Source organism: Trachinotus anak, unplaced genomic scaffold, assembly GCF_046630095.1.
Source record: "Trachinotus anak isolate AG129_WGS33_773 ecotype Australia unplaced genomic scaffold, CSIRO_AGI_Tana_v1 ptg000025l, whole genome shotgun sequence".
In the NCBI taxonomy this organism is placed as follows: domain Eukaryota; kingdom Metazoa; phylum Chordata; class Actinopteri; order Carangiformes; family Carangidae; genus Trachinotus; species Trachinotus anak.
The window spans coordinates 21,834,532-21,854,783 of NW_027273876.1; the positions used below are offsets into that span (position 1 = coordinate 21,834,532).

Sequence of the window (20,252 nt, forward strand, 5' to 3'; positions counted from 1 at the left end):
GGATTAGAGGCCTTTTCTTCTTCTTCTTTCCATTTCAATCTGCAGTATTGGCTCTGGAAAAGTCATCAGTGAAACCGTGTTTGTCGATTTGCTCTGGGAGGCGACACAGTGGCCTCAGTCAGGCTGCTCTCTGGTGCCACCAAAGTTTTTTTAAATAGAAACAGTGCATCGTGGCTGCAGGCTGTTTACCTCCTGAGGTTAATTAGAACGAATGTGAGAGGAGATAAAGCTCCTTCTGTTTGCCCTGGAGTCTTTGCTAAACCTGGTGTCTGTTTGTATCTCTTCACTGTGAAGACGTCTCTTCATTCGTTTCTTTTCAACATGCGGAGTCTCTTTACTTTTCTTTCTTTCCTTTGAATTGAGTTGAATTGGAGAATCTACAGAGTTAGTTTTACATTTTCATGTTTTTTGTTCTGACCCGTCGAGTCCCAACGCTGCAGTTTTACAGCTGTGATTTCACACAGTTTATTACCTCCTGTTTCACTAACTACAAAGGTTAGAGGGGATTCAGACTAGTCTTCTTCATTTCATATCACCCTGGAGGTTTAAAGAGAAAATATAGGAGAACGGCATCAAGCACAGAGAGTAACAGCGTACAGTCCTGTTGACTCCGAGCAGAAGAAAGCAGCTCACAGCCGACAGATTCAACATCACTGCTGCTGGGAGAACAAGCGGAGAGTTAACTGCACCATAACGATTAAAGACAGTTTATAACCCGTTTTACACTGGTCAAAAAACCAGCTAACATCAGTGTGCAAAGATAGAATCAGCATTCACTCAGGTCACATGACCCTGCAGTCGTCCTGGGTATTTACTGACTCCAGCTCTGATTCACAGTGATGTAAACATGACACACAGGTGAACACAAACACTGTAAACACACCTGTCACCTGTCCAGCACGGTGCTGCTAAACCAGAAACACTGAGGCTCCACCGTCCTCTGAGAGAGAGCTGCAGCCCCGACATAAGTTTCAAAAACACACAATCACCAACCAAAGCAGCTGACATGGAGCCTCCGACACTGACAGGAGCTCCGACCAGGGGTGAAACAGGTGTGTGTGTGTGTGTGTGTTCTGTAACTGCATGTGATGATGTTGCTCCCTGCAGTTGTGTGTCTGTGTCTCTCAGTTGGAACAGAAAGAGAAACTCCTCAGGCTGGTGAGAAAAGAGTTTAGTGTGTTTAAAAAACCTGTTTTTACCTGTTAACCTGGTGTAAAAAGAGTTTGCGAATCATTTTACTGATTGTTCTGGGTCAGAGGAGAAGTTCAGAGTGTGAACAATGAATCCCAGAAAGACTGAGACCCACCGGGGTTGTGTATTGACAGCAGCGTCCCAGAGGACGAGGTGTGTAGAGAGTGAATGAGTCGACTGGAGACGTCTTGAAGCTGCCAGTGTTTCCAAAGCAACGGAGCACAGACTGCCTTGAATACTCTGTGTGTGTGTGTGTGTGTGTATGTGTGTGTGTGTGTGTGTGTCTGTGTGTGTGTGTGTGTGTGTGTGTGTGTGTGTGTGTGTGTACACTATAAACTGTGAACACATACAGCACTAATAGTGTAGCTATACTGTTGCGTCAAAGCAAAGTTGTCTGTTGTGATACTGTAAACTGCCCATTAAACTACCCTGTCTCTCTCCCCTCTCTCTCCCCTCTCTCTCCCCCTCTCTCTCTCTCTCTCTCTCACCCCCCCCATCAGATTAACTGTGTGACGTTCCCGTCTCCCGCCTGCATGCCAGAGCAGCAGCTGCTGAAACCGAACGAATGGAGCTACTGTGACTACTTCTGGGTAAATCTACCTCAACATTTAAGAGGCTGTAAAATTTGTTTTCTTCTGCCCCACAGCACAAACTGGCTGTAAAATGTCTGAGAGGGGGAGATGGAGACCAGCAACTTAACCCTTAACACCCCCCCCCCCCCCCCTGGACTTACTCTAACTTTATCTCTGATGTTGCTGAACTTCAGATCCTGCATCATATTTATGATATTTATACTTTAATATGATGATTCCCCAAAATGCAAACAAACAGAGGCTAAAAGCTGTAGCCCACTGCTAACTCACTGACTTCAGTCTGTTATTCCTACTGTTTACATCACCTAAAGCATGATGGGAGATGTAGTGTCAAAAAGCCAAAGAAAAAAGACAGACAGAAAGAGTGACATAAAAATTTCTTTGATTATTCTGAGAGACATAAAAACGTTATTAAGTTAAAATCCCAATTGTGTCCAGATGCTTTTCTCTCTTCTGTGCAGTCACCACAGTGTCCTGGGGCTGCACCGTGTCCCTCAATTTAACTGTGATTCCTGTGAATGGATGTTTCAGATAATATAGTATTTCAATAATCTCTCTGTTTTGCAAAACATGTAGAAGCAAAACCATCCAAGCAACTGAAAACCTCATTAGATCTGTGACTGAGCCAGAAACAGAGATTTAGTAATAATAATAATAATAATAATGCATTTTATTTATAGAGCGCTTCTCATGGTGCTCAAGAATGCTTTACATGAGTTTAAAAGGAACAAATAAAACATGTGACGCAACACATTCATCATTAATCACAGATAAAAGCAGTTATTTTAAACATTTGAATGTGTCACCAGATTTCTGACTCAGTTTTGAGTCTGTGCTCGGTTTTGGATCGAGACACTGAGTCACCAGCCAGCTTCACAGCTGTGAGGCTGTGTTTATTCCAGTATTTTGCATGGAGACTGATGATAAAGCAGGAAGTTATAGTGATTGGACGGTTGAGGCCATGAGGGAAGTGACCAAACAAGAAGATCTAACGTCTCTGTTGACATCGCTGCTCTCCACAGTGAATCGTTAAATGAAAATCCCCCAGAGTCCATGAGGACAAAAACAACACTGGACTCTTTTCATCTTTGAACGTGACTCCATATTTATGTCATCCTGGCTGCGCCGCCCGCTGAGAACCAGCATCAGCTTTAATAAAATCCAACAGACAGCACAGTAGGATCATACGTGACACAGCGAGCCAGCCTGCCTCTGTTTGGACACCCCCCCCCCTGCGGGATAATCTCTACCAGGTGTGGAGCTCACACACTGTAGAGGTGACAACACTGAGGAAGGAGGGAAAAGTGAAGCCAGAGAGAGGGAGCGGGACAGTTTAGATGGAAACAGCTCCGAGGTTTGGCCTCTGAGTGATGTGAGTTTATGAGATTTAAAATCAGGAACCAGTTTACTGTCAGTTTACTGTCAGTTTACTGCAGTGATCTGTTCTCTCAAACACCTCATAAAGAACCAGTCTGAGAGAATCCTGTATCAGCAGATTCTACTGTCAGTCTACTGCAGCGCAGGTCATTACCTGGGCTCGTGTTACAGGAACTTCCTGCCTTCACTCTGAAGTTAAAATAAGATCCTCAATGCATCAGTTATCAATGTTTACGTCTGTTACCTAGCAACTGATGCTACTTCTCTCATCTCATCTCTCTGAGATATTTTATAACCTGATAGATTTCTCATTGAAACGCACAGAAAGTCGCCTCACTCTCAAAATCTCCTTGAGCAAAAACACAAAAGCACATGAATCAGTTGCACCAGAGCTTTAAGAGCCTGGAGTCTCCAGGTCGGCCTCTGCACAGCTGGTCGTCGCTGCTCAGCTAACTGCAGGATCACGGCCTGTGTCTGATAACCAGCGTCCGTCACCAAACCTCAACACAACGCTAGAGTCTGACATGAGCCTCTGAATGAATGAGATCAGCTGTTGACACGTTGTCAGTTGTGCTAAAGCAGTGATGTGATGGAACATGTCAGCTGAGAGAAGTCAGGACAGATCAGCACTTCTCCTGAGGTTTGGAGAGTTTATTTAAGATTCTGTCATCGTCCAGCGATCACAACATGTGGCTGTGGTCGTCGCTGCTTCGCTCTCATGACTAGAACATGAACGTTTTACTTTCCTGTGTGTTATGCTACATGGGAATTAAGCTTCCATCAGCTCAGATGACCTCCTTCCTCAGTCGCTGTTTGAAAATGTGTTAGCGGTTCCTCCTCTTCTGCTACGTAGCCAAGATGGCCACCATCGTTTTACACCTCATTTAGACTCAACCATCCGGGTCCTTCCGGTGCACTGCATGCTGGGATACGTGTCAATGTGAACACACCCATGCACTCACACAGTGAGCCTGAGTATGGAAGCATGTGAAATTAGACACAGAAATTGATATGGAGCAATTAATCTTATCCTAAATCAGTCCCCAACCCTGGTAACCATAGTAACCAAACAGTTAAGACACGCTCTGCAAATCAGGAAGTTCCTGTGATACGGTCTCTGTCAGTTTTTATCATCAGCATCCTGAACTCTTGTGCCAACAATGGTTGATTCTGAGGTTGTCAGTTATTAATATTCATATAAAGTGAGCAGCAGCACAGGGACTGATGTCATCTGTATCTGTGTGTGTTTGAGGCTGTCTGCTGTCTGTCTGTCTTCTTCTGTCAGCTGGTTGGTCAGGGTCTGCTGTTCTCAGTGTTTCTCCTGTGCTCGCTGTGTTTACCTCAGACTGACAGGAAGGATCCCCAAGGCAACGGCTGCATCACAGGATTCGAGGTGCTGCTGCAGAAACAGCTGAAGGGGAAACAGATGCAGAAAGAGATGGCCGAGTTCATACGAGAGAGGTATCAGCTTCTTCATCAGCTGTCTCCCCCTCTTCTGTTTTTCACACTTCATCCTCAGGTTGCCATGAAAACCACACTGTTTCAATAACAGACCAGTTCCCCTTTTTTATGCTCATTCATGTACATCACTGAGTTGCACAACTCACACAGATGGAAACAGTTGCACAAAGGCTGTGTGGTAATCAAACTTCTACTTCCTCCTCAGGATAAAGATAGAAGAGGAGTACGCCAAGAACCTCTCCAAGCTCTCCCAGATCCCTCTCGCCGGTCAGGAGGAGGGGTGAGTGAGACCCAGACCCCTCACCACAGAGGGGGGGCTGGACACACACGGCTGCGTGAAGCTGAAGCAGCAGCTGTGGAGATTCAGAGGCTGGAGCTGATGTTGTTGGGCTCCTTCCTCCTCACTGTGTTGTAATAATGATAATGATGTGAGAGTTTTTCGTCCCTTTGAGGACATATTTCTTTCTAGGAAGGTCAAAGGTCAAAGTCAGTTACAGACATGGAGCTGGTAGAACTTCAGTGTCAGATTTATAATGGGGGAAGATATAGACTGTAAAACTTCACCAAATAGCCCTTTAATCTGCTTTTATTTGCTTCAGTCACTGAATTCAACCTTCATTTGTGGCAGAACTTTAATTCCTTTCACACAAAACTTGTGCAACAGCAAAGATGGAAAATTCTGCCACACTGATTAATTAAACCAGTGTGAATATTATTCATTATTACAGTTAGTCATTAGTTTTCTTTCTGCTCTTCTCTTGTTGTTAGAAAAACAGAATATTCTGTTTTCACACAATGTTTTTTCCTCCAGTTTAATTAATCTGAAGAAAAAATCAAAAACTCAATCAACAGTTCACAGAGTGAGTTGTGGCTGTGGTGCAGAAAAACAGCAGCTGCTGCTTCTCTTATTTAACAGTGAGCTGATTAGCTTTTTGCTAACTGTGTTAGCACAGTGGGGACGATGGTAAATGCTAAAATGTTGTGTAACTGCTGCACAATTAGACACAAGTCATAAAGTCAGAAATAAACACAGAGCTCAAAGTGTATGATCAACATCCTAAAGGGCCCCAGTTTGTCATTGGGCCCCTGTTGACTTGAGACTGATGCTACCTCTGTGTTAATCACTCGACACAGAAAAAACTGAAGCCAGTTGATAAAACAACTTGTTCAGTAGAAACTAAAACAATTCAGGTCTTAAAACTAGATTTTGACACAAATCTGGGGCCCCTGGAGGTCTGTGGCAGTGTGTGTGTGTGTGTGTGTGTGTGTGTGTGTCTCCAGCCACGTGTTGTTGTTACCAACAGAACAACATGAGTTTAATTCTTCGCTCTGAACTGTGATGTTGTGTTGACGTAGCTGCTGCTAGCAGTTAGCGCTAACGTTAGCCTGATTTAGTGCTGTGTGACTGTTTTTGCTGATGATTCAACTTTATAACGTGATAAGTGTTATTTTGTCTTTTATCAGTTCCACAGCACTAAAGTCTGTGCTGGGTGTTTCTGATTTGTTGTGAATAAAAGCTAATATCAGGCAGACTGCTCCTCGCTGAGACATCCTGGTCTGGGTCTGGGTCTGGGCCTGGGTCTGGGTCTGGGCCTGGGTCTGGGTCTGGGTCTGGGCCTGGGTCTGGGTCTGGGTCTGGGTGTCTGGGTCTGGGTCTGGGTCTGGGTCTGGGTCTGGGCCTGGGTCTGGGTCTGGGTCTGGGTCTGGGTGTGAAACACTACAGTCTTCCTGTAAATCACTGGACTCTTTGATCTCTGCCCTGCAGCTATGAGGAGAGAGAGGAGGAGGAGGAGGGAGTACAGCAGTGAGGGAGGGGTGGAGAGTGAAGATGAGGGCAGTGAGATTTAAGGAGGCAGACATTTAGTTGGAGAGGAAGGGGTGGGGGTCCAGGGACGTCCTGCTGAGGGAAACTGTTTGTAATTCACGGAGGAGACAGAGGAACATGAAGCTGAGAGGCCACAGAACACGATCCCAGAGTAAAACCTCGGTCCGTCAGGTCTCTGTGACATCACCAGGTGACATCACCAGTTCACCTGCAAACGTTAACTTTTAAAAATAACTGTTTTAATTTACCTGCCAGTCCTGTGAAACATATACACATCTGGCCAGATATGAGCAAACTGTGTCACTTACTGTGACGTTCCACCTCTACATGCTGTGTTGCTGTGTGGAACATGGTTTGTTGGCACTTTTTGGAGGCAGGAGTGTTAACACCCTGCAGTGAGTCAGAGGTAAAATCTACGTTGAGCTAATTATGAAATAACATTGTGTCTAACATGGTAAATCATCCACAGCGGTCTCTGTGGTTGTTGTCAGTTGCAGCAGCTCTGGCTGAAGCCTGGAAATGTTCAGGTCCAGTTCACTTGATATGGAATCACACTGGTGCCTGTTCTCTCGGGTCCAGACGGGTCCAGGTCTCTGCACCTCCTCAGGAAGCAGTGAAGCTCTTAGATTTACAGGGTCATCAGATTATCATCTTTTTTTAATTGTTGTACTTGATCCCATTTAAGGGTCAAATATAGACCTTTACATGGGGTCATCTGTACCCTTTGACCCCTCCCTGACTGAGGGTGAACTTTTCTTGGAGGACCTAAACAACAAATTGTCAGGGGTGGGTGATGCTGCTGGTGCTAATGCTAGCTGATGTTAGCAGATAGAGACTGAATCAGCTCTGACTTTCTGACTCTCTGTGCTTTATTTCCTATGAAAAGTTTTTCAATCTGAGCGAGAGAGTGGGCAAACTGCTGAGGCTGTGTAAGCTCGGTTTAGCCCGGCTTTACCCTCCCCTGCATGTTTACATGCGTGAGATAACCCCTCTTCATATTAGCCTGGTAATGGAGGCTGGGGTGGGACGTGATTGTCCTATATAGAATCCAGATTATGCCAGCCGGCTAAGTCTGCCCACACCCACAGCAGAGCAGCACAATACCTCCATTATCCCCCCCCTCAGGCCGCTCTGTTGTCAGACGGGACAATCGCTGTTTTGTTGGTGGGTTCCTACCGTCCGAGCGGTCGCAGCCCAGAACCAGGCGACTATTTATTCCTGAATTTACCATTTGTTTGGTGGAGATGTGGCCGCGGGGCATGTGACCGCTCGGCGCTGCCACCAGCCGTGCACTGTGTCAGCTCTGTTGGGTGGAGGGGGGGCAGTCATTTTTCCTTAGATACAGTTTGTTGTTGGAAACCGGCTGTCTGTCAGTGTGAGACTGCAGAGACACGACAGATGTGATTAACTGAGAGTGGATAACATTTGGAGCAGTGACATTGGTCCTGAGGTCAGAACAAGCTGCACCTGTAGAGAACCACATGAAAGCAGCTCAGGATCAATCTGTTTGTTTTGCTCAGGGACCCGAGTTGACATGAAACACAGTTTCTCCTCAGTCCACAGACACACATGAGAACGTGTCAGAGGCACAGAAAACAAAGGTTTCTATCATGTAAACCTGATGTAAACAATGCAGCTTTCAAACTGAGGAAGCTTTATGAGGAAGGAAATGCTTTCATCACATTTATTAGACCTCAGAGGTGCATGCTGTGTGTTCTGGGGAGAGACCCACAGGACTCCTTCCAGGCAGCGCCTGTAGGTGGAGCGGTTTCCTCAGCCACAGCAGCTGCTCGTCCACACTGAGCTCACTAGAATTTGATTCACAGGAGAGACGTCATCAGCACGTGAGACGATTCAATAAGATTTGTTCACACATGATTTCAACAGTTTTGTGAATATTTGATGAAAGTTTCAAGCAGTGATTAGACTGAAGTACAGGTGAATCTAAAAGCTGCTCGGACAGGACAGAGACTGACGGTGACTCTCACTGCGTGTTTGGTCTAACAGACTGAGACCCTCGACCGTCGGCTGTGAAAATATTTCTGGGTGTGATTTTAAAAAGCTCAGAATCATTTGACCCTTCTTTGTTGCCGTAGAGCTGCAGACTTTACTCTGACAATGTGGGGAATGTGTTGGATGTCGGTCTGAGGGAATTCCTCACATGTCTTGGTTCAGATGGAGCTTTGCAGTGACCTGGTCAGTCCTGGACCCGGAGCCTCTGGTTGTTTCATCACCTCCTTCAAATCAAAACACACGTCCAGGCTGTAGTTATTACGTAATGTTGACCGGCTAACTTCATTTTAAAGACTGGAGCTGTCTCAGCGTCCCGGCCCCCAGCTGACCCCAGATCTGAGCCGCATCATGTCCCACAGATCCCGATCATCTGCTGAGCTCAGACCGCCTCCACCTTCACTGGTTCTCGTGTATCTGTGAACTTTTGCTCTGACTCTGGAGCCGAACCCCAGCTGTGTGTGTGTGTGTGTGTGTGTGTGTGTGTCTGAGATTCCTCCTGCCCCCCCTCCCCTCCCCCCCTGCCCTCCCTCCGTGTCTCTATGTAAAAGTGTGTGTGATCTTTCTCTGGTGTCAGATATTAAACTCTCTATCTCTCTATCTCTCTCTCTCTCTCTCTCTCTGCCCCCCCCCCCCGTTCTCAGGACTCTGGGGGAGGCCTGGGCCCAGCTGAAGAAGAGTCTGGCAGACGAAGCTGAAGTTCACCTGAAGTTCTCCTCAAAGGTAACAACCTGTCTGATGGATGTGAGCCCAGGTGGATTTTAAAATAATTCATTGACAGAAGCAGCAAAGTTCTGGGCGACAGGTGAGGTGAACAGAACTAAACTAAACTCAGGAAACAAACCGACTGAGGGACGTAGATTAATAAAATAATTTAATAACAAAAACAATAAATTATATATATATATTCATAATAATGATTTATGACATCCTGCCAATATAAGTAAAAAAGCAAAAACATAGATATAATAAAATCTAATATGAAATGGTTTAAAGTGACATAATAATAGTGTGGTGATGTTATGACAGTAAATGTATTATTTATATAATATGAAAATTCTGAACATGTTGGTATCATAATATAATATACATTACTATATTCAAGTCATTCTCCCATTTAAAAGAAAATGCCTCTTTCTTTTCTGGATGCTTCATGGCCCAACGTATCCCATGATTCATTGCGCATCAGTAATGAAATAATATGTCAGCAAACAACACTGAGAGTCTGAGGATTAGAGTTCAGGTCAGCTGTTCAAAAACTAAGGGCCTTAAAACTTTGAGTTTTTGTAGAAAGAGTTACGCAGCAGTGATGGTGGGAACAGCTGGTGACGGTGTCATCACACATTCACAGTCTATGACAGTTGTGTCCTCTGAAGGATGTGGCCCCTGAACTGGGACACAGACTGATTCTGGTGGACCATTCATCCACAGAGGGGACCACATGAAGACCAACAACAGTACAACTGAAGTAAACATCTAAAGTATGAAAATACCAAACTGAAGAATCTGCTCGTGTCCCTGTGAACGCTGTTTGTTTCAGTATTTACTTTATCGAATGCAGTGATGTCATAACCACTAGAAACAACAGCCAAACCTAAAAGTGAGACTGAAGATCAGAAACACTTTATTTATCCCTACAGGGAAATTCACAAACTGAAGCTACGGTAAACTGTGGTCCTGTCCTCCATGTTGACCGTGGGCTCTGCAGCCTCCAGCATGTGACTCACAGTGAGGAGCCTCCTGATGAACCTGTGGGCGGAGACACTGAGGCTCTGAGTCATCATCACTATCAGCATGTTAATGAGAAACGCTGCAGGTTGGATCCTGTGTCTGTTTCTGCCTCTGTGAGCCTTCAGAGGAAGCACAGAGGGCAGGATCACAGCTGGACTGATGCAGGAAGTGGAGTCAGTGATGTGATCCTCCAGAGATGCACAGATGTGCAGATCTGTTCCAGGTTTTTAGGAGCAGGAAGGATTTCAGTGGAAGTGAACTTTGAGTGATGGTTTCCAATAAGGTTGCAGGAGGGAGCAGTAGATCTCATACGTCACTGACAGCTGCTGCACAATAACCTCAGTGTTTTTAGGATCAAATAACCTCGAGTTCAAGAATAATATTACATCAGTACGTTTTCTTACTGTGTCTCTTAAAACCTGCAGCTCAGCAGTGTCGACATCTAGTGTTGTGGTTGTGGTTTGGCTCCGTGAAACAAACATTTCTCCTCTGAACCTGCAGCACAGAGGAGGATGATATCATGTCGAGAGCCACTAAAGGGAGGAAGCTGATTCTGGTTTTTAGATTTGTAGAAATTTAAACAACATGATTCTCCTCTGGACTCGCTGCTGCTTCAACACAACTTTATCTGCATGAAAAGCTCCTGCAGTTGCGTCTGGATTCATGTTGTGATTCAGACCCTGAAGCTGCCTCACAGATTTATTCTTCTCAAAAGTCACACATGCTTTTGGACAGTGAACACAACATGAGGATCAGAATCAGCTCCACATTTCCTCTCTGTGCCGCAGCAGACTGAGGCTCACAACAAGACTTCTCTTGTCCTCACATGACCTCGAGCAGCTCAGTGTGACAAGCTGGGGAGTCAGGCCCAGCTCTGGCCCAGCTCTGGCCTGCTGCACTTCATCATGAGTGTGATGATGAACGTGATTTACGCTGCCTCCAGGTTCAGTGAACTGTTCGGGGGAGTCGTGGAGGACAGAGCAAACATAGGTAGAGTTTTCCAGACTTATAGCAGGACGCATCACTAGGAAGCAGGAAGCTCCGGCTGTGCGTAGAGTCTGTCATTCCCAGCAACACAGATGGATCCTTCCAGTGCTAAGAAACAAGCGTTAGCATTAGCCCTGCTAATAATAATAATAAGAGACTTTGGGTGTCCTCAGGTACAGAGAGCAGTTTGGGGAATTTAAGCTTGTTAAGGAGCTCCATTTCCACAGCAACCGGTTCCAGGGCTGTGGTCAAAAAGCCTTTTTCTCTTAGGAAGGTTAACTGGATGAAATGACCCGGAAGTATCTGAGCAGTAGCCGTGATCAGAGGAAACACTGGATCTTCCTTTACGAAGGGAATGGAGAAAATGCTGTCCCACAATTCCTTGCTGCAGCAACATTTAAAGTGACACACCTGTGGATGTATTGGACCCAGCAGACCCACATAAATATAGAATCAACAGAGCAGCTGTTTTATGTTGGTTACCTGATGCAACACTGATGTGAACCCTGGTCTGAGCTCCAGATCCATAAATATAGATTTATTCTCTTTAATCTGTCAGATTTATAGAAACATCATCATAACAAACTACTCTGTACATAAGTGTGAAGTGGGGGTTGTTTTCTGGTCTGAGCAGCTGCAGAGTGAGGTGGAGAAGCCTCTGCTGACCTTCAGGGAGAACTTCAAGAAGGACATGAAGAGGTTCGACCATCACATCGCAGACCTGCGGAAGCAGCTGGTCGGTCGCTACGCAGCGGTGGAGAAGGTAGACGCACACAAACACAGATCACAACACACTCTAAAGTAACACGGTGTCCTCGTGTTTGGAGTCATGTTGCTGGTGATTAAAATTCCACATCTCCTCCACGAGCAGACGGCTGTTTCCTGCGCCAGAGACGTTTCCTGCTTTTTGTATATGTACAATGAGAAGCAGTTGGCTGAAGCCTGAAACCTGTCTCACATCATCTGTTGTCTGAGAACACACACACACACACGCACACACACACACACACACACACACACACACACACACACACACGCACACACACACACGCACACACACACACACACACACACACTTCTCTCTGATAAACTCATCTGATGGAGGACTTGAAGCTGCTTCATGTTTGTTGTGAAGCAGCTTGACCGCAGGTCTGCAGCATCACTGATGAATGGAAGCAGAACATTATCACAGCTGAGAACTTTTATCACTGTAATGATAACGTTTGCACAACAGAACAGAAGGTTTTGTCTTCGGTTTTCTGAGCCGAGCTCGTCTCTTTGTCTCCGTCAGGCCCGGAAAGCTCTGGCCGACCGACAGAAGGAGCTGGAGCTGAAGACTCAGCAGCTCGAGATCAAACTCAGCAACAAGATCGAAGAGGACATCAAGAAGGCCCGCAGGAAATCCACACAAGCAGGTGAGAGTCAGAGGTCAAGGGTCAAGCTATGGGGTCACCGTCTTTCTCAGGTGGGTGTCGTTTTAAACTGGAGGCAGCTGGTCAGTGTTTGTGGTGGAAGCTCCTTCATGAACGTGGCTGTAAAAACAGGGTGTTTCCAGTAAGAGCTTCTGATTGACCGATGAGGCCGGGCTGTGAGGCCCCTGCAGTCCCCCTGGCTCACAGAGAACCCTCCACCCATTCCTCCTCCACCCAGCTACCAGATCAGCAAACGTAGCTTTCTGACCAGGGCTTCCTCCACCCGGTCTTCACACGGGACAGTCATCTCTGATTGGCTAAAAATATACATATAAGTGTTTATTGGCACAAAGAGAGGTGAGATCTGACCACCATTACTGGAGACCTGTGATTGGACCACCTGAGACCCATGTTAATAGCAGGTGTGAACAGGTGTGAACAGGTGGATCAGGTGGATCAGGTGGAACAGTCCTCTCCTGGGGGCTGAGACTGAGATGTCTGTTCACTTCAGTTTCAGTGAAAAACATTTTGAATCTCAGAGTTTCTCCATGTTTCAGATCTGTGGGTCAGATTTCATCAGATCATCTGAGCGCGCTCAGTAGAGGTTTGTGTCAGCGCTGCCCTCAGGTCAGAAACGAATCCACTGACAGCAGGACTCAGAGAGTGGGAGTCAGTCATGAGCTTCATCAGCACCTCAGCCAGACTGAGGTTTTAATGTGGGGAGGAGGAGGAGGGGGAAGGAGGAGGAGGAGGTTCACACCAGATTGACAGAAAGGTGTGGGCACTGGGAGCACTACACACACACACACACATACACACACACACACACACAGAGTGAGTTCATCTCTCAGATTAAACAGAGTGGACTGGTTGTTGGTGGGAGGAGCTAAGATGATCTGACTGACGATTTAATAACAAAGATCAGCTGGAGACTTTAAAGAGGATCCTTGCAGATGTTTTCCAGCTGCAGCCTCATTTGTTCTGTTGTGACCATGAGCTCAGGTTAACAGACCGTTGACCTTTCTCTCTTCTTCTGTTGTTCCACTGAGTTGTAGTGTTTGCCATAAATGCCACTCAGCTCACGTCTCTGGTGTTTCAGCTGATGGTTGTTGGGAAACTTTCTGAACCAATCAGAGCTTTGTAGGAGGGGCTTAGAATAAGGAAGTCACCTTTCTCCTGCAGAGAGAAAAGGACGGACAGGAGGCTATATAAATATATATATATATATATATATATTTTCTGGTTTAATGAGGATGTAGTTACTGTACAGGTCAGTTAAAGGTCAGGTCAGCTATTAAAACTCATACAGCTCTAATTAAGCGGATTGTCTGAGTTAAACTTGAATAATGTTCATTTAAAGTCATAGAGAAATAAATAAATTGTGTAAGATCCAGTCTCTCAGCTGGAGCGTAGAGTGTGAACAGTAGTTTTTAGTAAACGTGGCTCCAACAGCAGCAAATAGAGAAGTGTTGTCAGGACTGATGTGCATGTGGTGCTGTGGTCTGCTCCAGGGTCCAGCATCCTGAAACCACTTGTCTCAGACTTTTAGACCCCACTGTGTTTGGAGGTGAAAATAAACCGCAGAGTGTTCACACAGTCAGAGAAGGCAGGTAACTGCTTGGGGCCCAAGGCTGTCAGAGGCCCCTGAGGGCCGACAAACTCTATTTCACAGCAGTGTCTCAAAAACAACCCAGAAACGACCAGTGGACGATCTGAGGGGACAGTGAGTAGAAACCTTGTTAAAGAGCTTCATGTGTTAATTCTGTGTGAACACACTGAAGTTATTTAGTTATTTATTTAGGTTTTTATTGTTCTTTACATTTTAAAAAATAAACGTGAACATTTGGGGAAAAAAAAGTTTAGATTTCATACATTTTAACAGGTGTCATCTTATATATTGGATGATGGTGATGAGCTCTGAATGGAGGGACTCATATAATCTCCACTGTCCACAGTGACACAGAGACTCACTGATCTGTTTTTCTGACTCAGAGGATTAAGACATATCAGACCGTCTTGTTGTTAATATAGGTTCAGTGTTTTCACTGGATTTAACCTTTGAATTGATTTAATTCAGGCGTCCTGTAGCTGAGTGGTTAGGTTGGACACTGTGTGGGCACAGAGTCCCCAGTTCGAGTCCCAGCTGCCTGGACTCTTTCCTGCATGTCGGTCCTCTGCTCTCTGTCCCTCTGCTCTCTCCACACTATCGAATAATAAAGGCCAAAAACATAAAAAAAAATATAAAAATAACTTTAAATAATTTGATCTAATAAAGTGTCACTGAAGGGACAGTTCAGTGAGATGATCAGGCTCCATGTTGCTGCAGCAGCAGTGAAAACACAGGAGAGGAAGAGGAGGAGGAGGAAGGAGCAGCTCCAGCTTTGTAAAAGGTCAATGACCTGAGGAAAGTGACTGAGAGTAAACACATGTGGACTCTGCTGAAGTGTGATGTCACAACTCAACCAGGAAACAACCGCACGCTGTCACACACAAGTACGAGTCCTCCACACACACACACACACACACACACACACACACACACACACGGTGCTGCTTATGCAACCAGGGAGAAAAACAGCAGCAGTTGTTGATGGGTCTGGTGGCGTCTGGCTGCCAGTGATGATGATGATGATGATGATGCCAAAACAGCTAAAGCTCAGCATCTGTCTGCTCATAACAAAGACTCATCATCTGTGCGGAGGATTACACAGGGTTTCCACCACCTGAGGATGTGATCGGGCTTGATGGAGCTCGTTCCTTCAGCCTCAGATGAGGCTCATCTTCATCTGCAGCACAAACAGCAGCATCTTCATCCCAGCTCTTCTTCACTCTCTATTTATAGTGGCTCTGTGAGCTGACCCGAAGGTGACCCTGTTTACTGTAAACTGTCCTGCAGCAGAAATACTACAACAGTTTGTTGTGCTACAACTTTCAATCCACACAGAAATCTAATTAAACAGGTCTGTTCACGGGTCGTGAATAACTCCTGCTGTGCAGACAAACACGGCTCAAACCACAAAACTTTGTTTAAACTCTAGAGGAGACGTCAAAGTTTCCACAGATACGAGACATCTAGAATATTTTTCTGTTGATGGAGTTTAGCTCAGTGAGGATCTGGACTGAGCTGATGCAGAACCAGCTGTTTATAACAGTGTGGGACACCGTGGAACATGGAACGTGTTTCCTTCCACAGCTGAAGCTGCTAAAGCTGCTCTGATCAGTGTTTGTGGTTAATCCCGACTGTCCAGACGACGCGGTCCAGACATGCACGAGCTTTTAACCTCGTTCTGTTATATTCACAGTGGACCAGATGATTCTATGTGATATAAAAGTGTTGCTTGTAGCGATGAACCGACAGAGACTCAGCCAAACTCTGCAGAAGATAAATCTGGCTTAAAGCTGGGCCCAGCATACGCCCGGTTCCACGGCCCAAATCTGGCCCAGAGACAGACAGTGGATCAAATACTTCTTTAATCCCGAGGGGAAAGTCAGATTGTCCAGTAGATCTAATGTATTTACAAGATTGTTAACAGATGCTACTCCCACATCTGGACCAGTTCTGGTTCACACACAGAAAATCTTCTGGGAGGATAACAGCTGGAATCTGCCCAGATGTGGAAGTATAAGGGTCAAACTTGGGCCGAGGACTCGGGCGTGTGTTGGGCCAGAAGCTCCACAAAATGTTTTAGTGTCTTTTAGACCTTTGTTTTGTTTCTACACCGGCTCAGCGTCACTGCTCTCATCAGCTGTTTTAGAGACATTTTTTTCTCAGGAGTTGGTGAAGAAACAGGAAAAGAGCTGAAAAGGAGAGAGCTAATGTCGCTAAATAGGTTCATATATAATATATATAATCATTATTGTGTAGATGTTGTGTTTATAGGTTGTTTCTGTTGCTGCCCAGTTGACAAAAAAAAAGTTTTTGCAGTTTTTGGATCAAATAACAGTAAAAATCTTCATCTGTAGGTTTTTATCCTGGTAATCTTCCTGACAGGAAACACTGACACCAGCTGATCTGTGGTTCATTCTCAGGCGACACAGAAGCTGTAGCAGCAGTTTCTAAGTTTACTTAGCTTCATGTTTTTGTGATTATTGCCTGAATGTGCTGATCTTAGGGTTGAGTTGTTGGATTCACCTGTGCAGCTGCGTGCACCTCATCCACACTAGTCTTCGTCCCTGTTTCTCACGACTCTGTAGTTACCTGTTTGAGGCACTAACAGCTCTGAGGGGGGAGGTGACTCTGAGCTCGACCAACCACAGCTTTACCTATTTAACAACATAAACTTCACTTCATTTTATAAAAGTCTGTCATTGTTTTTGGAGCTGTTTGAATCCATCAGGACCTTTTAGTCCACCCAGAGACACACTGTCCTACATGAGCTGTGAGATATTTAACTGTCTCACAATTAAAAGGAAAAACAATATTAATATCGATATAAAATAACCTGCTGAAAAACAGATTCATTTCCTGTCTGATCTGCTGTCACAAGATCACAGCAGGAATCAGGTGGTGGTTAATCAGACCTCTGCTTCTGTCAGACTCATGGTTCCATCAGATCAGCTGAGTGAGCTGGAACCATCAGAAAGTGTGTTGCAGTAACAGTGGGGCTGCAGCAGCCTCTGGTGGACACGGTGTGTGTTACATGTCCAGTGTGTCTGAATGAACCTGATCACATGACGTTTGTATGGTTTGTGACAGGAGACGACCTGATGCGCTGCGTCGACCTTTACAACCAATCTCAGTCCAAGTGGTTTGAGGAGATGGTCACAACGAGCTTGGTAAGGAAGCAGCTGTTTAATGACTGTGGCTGCACCGTTGTGTTATGTCATCAGCGTGTTTCAGCCTCTGCTTTCAGCTCTGTTTTTGTTTTGTTTTTTACAAAATGCATCCTGTAAAAATCCAAACTGACTTAGTGAACAATGTGTCGCCAGATGTGATGCAGATGTTTATATTTTGTGAGTTAATGTGAGATTTTGTAGCATTTTGCTAATGTGAGACAAAGTAATTGTAAAATTACAGATGACGCAGATGCATCACAGATAGAGATGATAAGAAACTACAAGTGGCAAATAATAAAAACAACTGAAATCATGGACAAAATGAATCAAGACAAAAGGTAAAAAATATATATAAATAGTTACTTTGAAATAAACTCCAACAGTTGGCTACATAACATACTGTACATGAACCATTATAATTCACATAATAATGATAACAACAACAACAACAATCAACAACAATCATCAGTCATGTGTTGTTGTTGTTGTTGTTGTTGTTGTTGTCGGCTTTTTGTTTGTTGGAGGTTTCTTCCTGTTAAAAGGGAGTTTTTCCTCCCCCCTGTCGCCAAGCGCTTGCTCGTTGTGGGAACTGTTGGGTTTTTCTCTGTAACAAAGTAAGGTCTTGAAAAAAAATAAAATTGAATTGAATTGAATTGAATTGTCCATGTGGGAAACTGATGTTTTTCTATGATGATCCAGATCAAAATATTGATACAAACACTATGAATCAATATTTATCAGAGATGTGAGTTAGACAGTGATGAGGACCTTTAATATCCAGAGGAACGACTTCGAGCCTGTGGGTGGACAGTAGAGTAACAGTAGAGTTACAGTAGAGCTACAGTAGAGTAACAGGAGCTCAGACAGAAGTGTGAGATGTGTTCTGTCCCGTCAGGAGCTGGAGCGGCTGGAGGTGGAGCGGGTGGAGATGATCAGGCAGCACCTGTGTCAGTACACCACCCTGCGGCACGAGACCGACATGTTCAACCAGAGTGTGAGTACAGCTGCTCCGTCACAGCGAGTGTGTGTGAGAGAGAGTGTGTGTGAGAGAGAGTGTGTGTGTGTGAGAGAGAGAGTGTGTGAGTGTGTGTGTGTGTGTGTGAGAGAGAGTGTGTGTGTGTGTGTGTGTGTGTGTGTGTGTGTGTGTGTGTGTGTGTGTTTTTAACATTAAATATTCATGACTAAATAAACAATAATCAATATTCAATAAAGATTTTTAAACGTGTGTTTGACGGTGGCCTGAACACACGTTATTCAGAGGCTGCTAAGCTGTGATTGGTTCACAGAAGAGCATGACATCATTGTTTTACAACTGAGCCCCTCCCACTTCAAACCAGTGGCCCCATGACAGACCCACAGACAGGCCCACGTCCGTCATCGTGAGAGGGATGAAGAGCTCATTACTGCAGTTAGACGTGTCTGACGGACATGAACTCTTCAGACTGTAAATGAGAAACGTCTCCAACAAGAGGCCGAGTCGAGTCCTCTCCTGACCTCGAAGCCCTGAGGTCAAGGAAAGATGTGAAGGACAGGTCGCAAGGACTTAGGAAAAGACAACAGCGCCACAGAGAGAATCCGACTGCACTGACACCAAGATTTATTTTTACCAACTTTATTTATAACACATGAACGACAAATGCTCCTCCCCACAAATACAAAACAAACAGGACTGAAATGTTGAAATAAGACAACAAGAAAGAAGAAGAGGAGAAAGATGAGAAAAATAATGAACTGAGCAAGAGATCAGAATAAATTCTATTCAGATATAAGGACATTTCATGACACTGACATTTTTATACATTTGTTGAGAAGAGAAAATTCACTTCAGTGAAACAACGTTTGGTTGTGACCTGATGTGAGAATGATGATATTGTTAGTGTAAAATCTGCTTGTTCTCCATGACGCCTCCTCGCTGGATTAAAGAGAATAAATCAGTGTTTATGAGCTGGAGCTCAGTCAGTCAGACAGTGTTGATCATGTCACAGGTAAAGTTTTATGTGGTGAAACTACAACTGTAAATGTTGCTGCAGTGAGGTTCCTTTCCCTTCGTTAAGGAAGCTGCAGTGTTTCCTACGCTAAAGGAGCTAAGATAGGAAGCATCGAAGAGCAGGTCCAGCTCTGATCCCTTCGCTCAGAGAGGAACCTTCTTAAGAAATAAAGACTTGAGGTTTGACGTGAACTTGTCCAGCAGGGGGAAGTGAAGACCTGGTTTACGGCAGGTGTTTTAACCAAGTGTTGTTGTTTGTGTGCAGACGATGGAGCCGGTGGACCAGCTCCTGCAGGGCGTGGACCCGGCCCGGGACAGGGAGCTGTGGGTGCAGGACAACAAGACCGGAGAGATCCGGCCCGTGGACATAGAGATCTGATCTCAGCGCAGTGTGACGGCCCTGCTCGTTTACCCCGGAGCGCACACAGACACAGACACACTGACCCGGAGCCCACACACCTGAGGACTGGCTGTGCCGGGATCAGCCCCCCCACCCCCCCACCCCCCCACTGATCCACATGTGACTCCCTACAGACTGAGGGATGAGCAGCCGCTGGCTCCACCCACTGAGGATGATGTCAGAGACTGACAGGTGGAAGGCTGAGCGAGGCCTCTGAGCTGAGGCGAGCGATGACGATGATGAAGAACATTGAACCTGTAAATGTTGACGAGCTTAACGTGGCGCGGCCGCAGCGTGTTCGTGCTTCTGCTCTGTCAGGTGATTCTCTGACGCACTCCATGATTTAACGGATGCTGCTGAGCTGAATGAGTGTTTATGACTGTGTGTCGGAAAGAGGCCGAAGTATTTTAACATTTATATCAACCATTACCATGTTTGTTAAGCCCCGCCCCCTCCCACTTACTGTTGCCCGCCTGTCAAGCTTAAGGTCACAGTCAGGTCC

At 45.4% G+C, this 20,252-nt stretch overlaps 1 protein-coding gene and 1 pseudogene across 1 annotated transcript; both read left to right on the forward strand.

The window, feature by feature from the left end:
- LOC139608424 (myosin heavy chain, fast skeletal muscle-like) overlaps positions 1-4,558 on the forward strand; it is an 86,356-nt pseudogene extending 81,798 nt beyond the window's left edge.
- gas7b (growth arrest-specific 7b) lies at positions 1,725-19,729 on the forward strand. The gene is made up of 9 exons (XM_071463372.1): positions 1,725-1,781; positions 4,507-4,622; positions 4,828-4,902; positions 9,102-9,180; positions 11,810-11,938; positions 12,467-12,590; positions 17,284-17,363; positions 18,259-18,357; positions 19,616-19,729. Exons 1-9 carry the CDS (start codon positions 1,725-1,727, stop codon positions 19,727-19,729), a joined length of 873 nt encoding a protein of 290 aa, XP_071319473.1.
- Positions 19,730-20,252: the final 523 nt, after the last annotated feature.

Excerpts from the sequence above, each read along its gene's own strand:
- gas7b (XM_071463372.1), top strand. The coding sequence starts at position 1,725 with ATGCCAGAGCAGCAGCTGCTGAAACCGAACGAATGGAGCTACTGTGAC. Across the intron at positions 1,782-4,506 it reads GCTACTGTGACTACTTCTGG|ACTGACAGGAAGGATCCCCA; the intron begins GTAAATCTACCT and ends TGTTTACCTCAG. Across the intron at positions 18,358-19,615 it reads CCGACATGTTCAACCAGAGT|ACGATGGAGCCGGTGGACCA; the intron begins GTGAGTACAGCT and ends GTTTGTGTGCAG.